The sequence below is a fragment of the Populus euphratica genome, unplaced genomic scaffold (genome assembly GCF_000495115.2).
Source record: "Populus euphratica unplaced genomic scaffold, PopEup_1.0 scaffold3285.1, whole genome shotgun sequence".
NCBI classification, from domain to species: domain Eukaryota; kingdom Viridiplantae; phylum Streptophyta; class Magnoliopsida; order Malpighiales; family Salicaceae; genus Populus; species Populus euphratica.
The window spans coordinates 7,918-11,762 of NW_011503105.1; the positions used below are offsets into that span (position 1 = coordinate 7,918).

General features: G+C 38.8%; 1 protein-coding gene across 1 annotated transcript; it reads right to left on the reverse strand.

The window, feature by feature from the left end:
- Positions 1 to 415: 415 nt before the first annotated feature.
- On the reverse strand, positions 416 to 3,601 carry LOC105119645 (probable inactive poly [ADP-ribose] polymerase SRO5). The gene is made up of 5 exons (XM_011017811.1): positions 2,439 to 3,601; positions 2,029 to 2,270; positions 1,785 to 1,921; positions 1,592 to 1,687; positions 416 to 856 (listed from the first exon to the last, which is right to left on the reverse strand). The coding sequence occupies exons 1-5, from the start codon at positions 2,999 to 3,001 to the stop codon at positions 743 to 745; spliced, it is 1,152 nt and encodes a 383-aa protein (XP_011016113.1). The 5' UTR covers positions 3,002 to 3,601; the 3' UTR covers positions 416 to 742.
- Positions 3,602 to 3,845: the final 244 nt, after the last annotated feature.

Below are 3,845 nucleotides of genomic sequence, written 5' to 3' on the forward strand. Positions count from 1 at the left end.
TTTTAAAAGCAACCTAGAAGTCTCTCGATCACCGTCAAAATCTAACACATCTCCCCTGCTATAGATGGCGTTTCCCTTTTAGAAACTGGACAAAGAGAAATCTAGTTAAGCAGAGGCTGGCCTTCTGGGTTTGGCCTCAGTGAGCACAGTTGAGGCATGTCCGTAAGGTATTGGGCATCAGTCGCTAAGGTTTATATGGTGAACCGATCCATGTATATCAGAACTCTTAACAATTGAATGTAGATTCCATTTACGCAGTAACGTCCAAAAGTGATTGGGTGGTAGAGTTAACTCGGTTCCTTGCCAGTTGCAGGCAGGCTCATGCTGCCTATTGATAAGCACATCAAGTCTTGCATCCTTTTTACAGGGCCAATGAATCTTGCGACCGTACAAAAACAAGCCAAAAGGTTGCAGCTGCTGCAAACAATCCGGGTAGTGGTGAGGCAACAATTCCCACATTGAGCTGTAACAACATTTTTATTTTTCTAGTGAGAGTCGAGAGTTACATTTCCTTACACATATTGCTGGCATATATTTCCACTTGCACAGCGGTCGTGTGATTGCACAAGATGTAACTTCCATTATGTAAAATGCCTACTGACTACTCTGCCACTACAAGAAGACCTAGCAGCAACTAAACACTCCGTTCCTACATGTCAATTTGGATTAGCTACTCGTTTATGTCAGTTTCGTCTGTCTTTTCCGTCCATCACATAATTCAAATTGCGCTCCGCACTCGGCTTCATACCTGCATAATCAATTCTTCCATGCCGTCCCTCCTCACATCATGATTCATTCCAATATTGATTCCTTTTTGAACCATTGTTTGCTCCAAATTGCTTGATGTTACAAGCATCTGCAGAACAAAAAAGGAGAATTTGTGGGGTACCAGTTAGGCTTTTCTATCGAACACAAGCAAAGTTATCAAGTTGGCCTTTATGTATCTATTCAGCAATACTTTACTAACAAAAACAGAAGCAAAATTAATTTTGATCGATAAAATCATGTCGCAGCAAATGACTGCTGCCAATGCAAGCCATTAAGAATCATGTCCTGGTATAAAGGAATTAAAGTATAGCATCAACTGAACCAAAGCACTTTGCTCCTAATCAAAATATTCCACAATCATATTTGTAATTTTATTCCAATAATGCATCTTTTCATATTGTATGGCATCATAGGCAAAGAAAGCAACACCACTTCCTTTAAAGCATATTTTCCATGGAAATAATATAAACCCAGCAAAGGGATTCCTAGAGAAGGAAGTCCCTCCACGCCTTTCCCAGCCAGCATGCCCAGAATATTTTCCAACTTGTTACTCTCAGCAATTAGCAGTAAACTGGGAGTCAAATTCATTGATGTATACAGTTGCTTCTTTTCTTAGACATAACAGTTCAAATAAAAGTTTATGAAGATTCGTCTAAGTGCAAAATAGGTAATCATAATACGTCAGGCGAGGCAGCAAATCCCCAAATCAAACCGTGTTCTGTTATTCTAATACCGGTTCACACTCCACAGGATGGATCACAACTTTTAATTCAGCATACTAAGAATGATGAAAGCAGCTATTTAATCAGAGGAGGTGCCATACCTTGGTTCTAAATGATTTGATCACTGAAATCAGTAGCTTGTCCCCTACAATCTTTCTCACTTGTTGTATCAGTTCTTGTCTAGAAATCTTCTTTGCCTGGATCAGAACCTCAACAATGTCAGATCATACGATCCTACAAATAGGACAACTTTCAAATTCTAGTTCCCCCAATAAATCTAATTCTATTACTCACTCTGTGAGCTCTATAATACTTGATAATCAACTTGGTAGCAGTGGGAGGCAAGAACTTTGAGAGAGCAGAAATAAGAGAAGGAAATGGCATCCAAGGAGAAGTTGGCTTCCTCAAAGATTCAGGAATTCTAAAGTAACCTGCACAATCAAACAACCAAAACCATATGATTACAATTCAAAAATTGTCAACAAACAACTTCCCAAACTCAATACATCATCAAAAACTAATATTGTGGATGACCCACCTTTCAAGCTAGAAGGAGCACTGAAACTTATCACATACTCTGGCAAAATATGAGTGTTCATATGGGCACTCCACACAATATACTTCTTAGGAGATGACAAGCTGTCCATTCCTGAATCAAACTCATCAGAACTCGGATGATACTGATCAGAACCCGGATGAACAACCTCTGCCTTCCCCAGAATAACACGGCAAAGCAACATATGCCGCAGACCATCTTTACCAACATTCAATTTCTTCACACTGTAAAAAACAAAAATGAAAAGGATAATAATAAGAAGCATAAGATTGACAAACTACACCATAGCTAGTAAAATCCTCTCAGAATCATTGCTCACATTATTTAACATGAAAGCAGAACAAACAGCACAAACAGGACAAATATTCAATAGAGATAAATCATATGCTTACCATTCAACAGGAGAATCATCTGGAGAAAGATAAATGCCAGAACCATACAATCCATTGCTGTTATCAATCATCCGGGCACTGAAACCATGCTTCATAATCTCACAGATCTCATCTCTTGTACCACCATACCAACCAAACTTGACATTCGCATCGCCACCACACTTCTTCTCCATTGCTTTCGCAATAAGCTGAAAGGATTGCATTCTAGCTTGCTCCAGAACACCAGAGTAAGTATTCCTATGAATGGCAACAACTGTTGCTTTCTTGCCAAGTAAACCCAAACCCGAAACGAATCTTTGCTTAATGAGATCATGAACTCTATCTCCTTCGAAAAGTCGAATCAACCCATCATTGAATGATGGAGATTGATTGTAACTGACTCCCGAACTAAAACTTTCGCTATCGGAAACAGCTGATTCCTGATCATGTGAGTGTCTGCTATGAGTGCTTTGGCACTTTGAAGGATTATGTAAAGACTGTTCTGGCGTGTTTTGAGAAGTAAAATCATTAAAACCATGTGTGATTTCATTGGTATTTCTGACTTGAATCGGTGAATACTCCATTTTTAATTGCTGAACTCGGTTGAACCAGAGATTTTACAATTTAACTCGCCTAAGAAATCCCAGAGAAAAACGGAGTTTGTTTCTTTCTTTTTTTTTTTTTTTCCTTCCTCGAAAGAATTGCTCAAACTAAAAGGCAACTTGCCTAGGCCTATGGAAAGACAAACTTAAATTGTATCAGAAACAAACTAACAACGCATTTTGTAAGCAAACTTGCACCGGAAGAAAACTGATCCAAAATTAGAGCATATAAAGTTAAGAAACAAATCAAGAAAAAGAAGGGAATAAAGGCTAAAGGGAGGGCTGTGAAAGTGATTTGAAAAGAGAATAGAGAAGCAAGGGAATTAAAAGAGAGACATAAAGGAGTGCAGCTTGCTATATAAAGCGTGTGGTTTATGTGTGCAAATCGAAGAGAGGAAGAGGTAGAGGTTGTTTTTGCTTCGTGTAGCTGTGGTTGCTTGGAGGAGAGGGAGAGAAGATTTAAAAAGGAGTTATAAATATCAACGGAACCGCCTTTTCACTTTGGTTTCCGTTAGGCGGTGAGTGGCGGCGCAAGCTGTTTTCGTTTCACCCTTCCCTCCTTCACATACAAGGAATACCCAGCCAGCCAGCCAGCCTGCCTGCCGTTTTTATTTTCATTTATTTATTCATTATTACCGAAGCCATGGTGGTGATGGTCGGTACCTCTTTTTTTATATATATTAAAAAAAAAACATTTCAGATTACGAGACAGGCTCTTCTTAAATATTTATTTTTTTATTTTTTTAATTTGATTTTGGAAGCCATGTGGAGAAGGTGAGGTCATCAACATGTCATTATCTTCGGGATATTTTCTCATGGGATTCAA

Coding starts and splice junctions, on each gene's coding strand:
- LOC105119645 (XM_011017811.1), bottom strand. CDS start 3,001: ATGGAGTATTCACCGATTCAAGTCAGAAATACCAATGAAATCACACAT. Junction 2,271..2,438: donor GATGATTCTCCTGTTGAATG/GTAAGCATATGA, acceptor TGTTTTTTACAG/TGTGAAGAAATTGAATGTTG. Junction 1,922..2,028: donor TGCTCCTTCTAGCTTGAAAG/GTGGGTCATCCA, acceptor TTGATTGTGCAG/GTTACTTTAGAATTCCTGAA.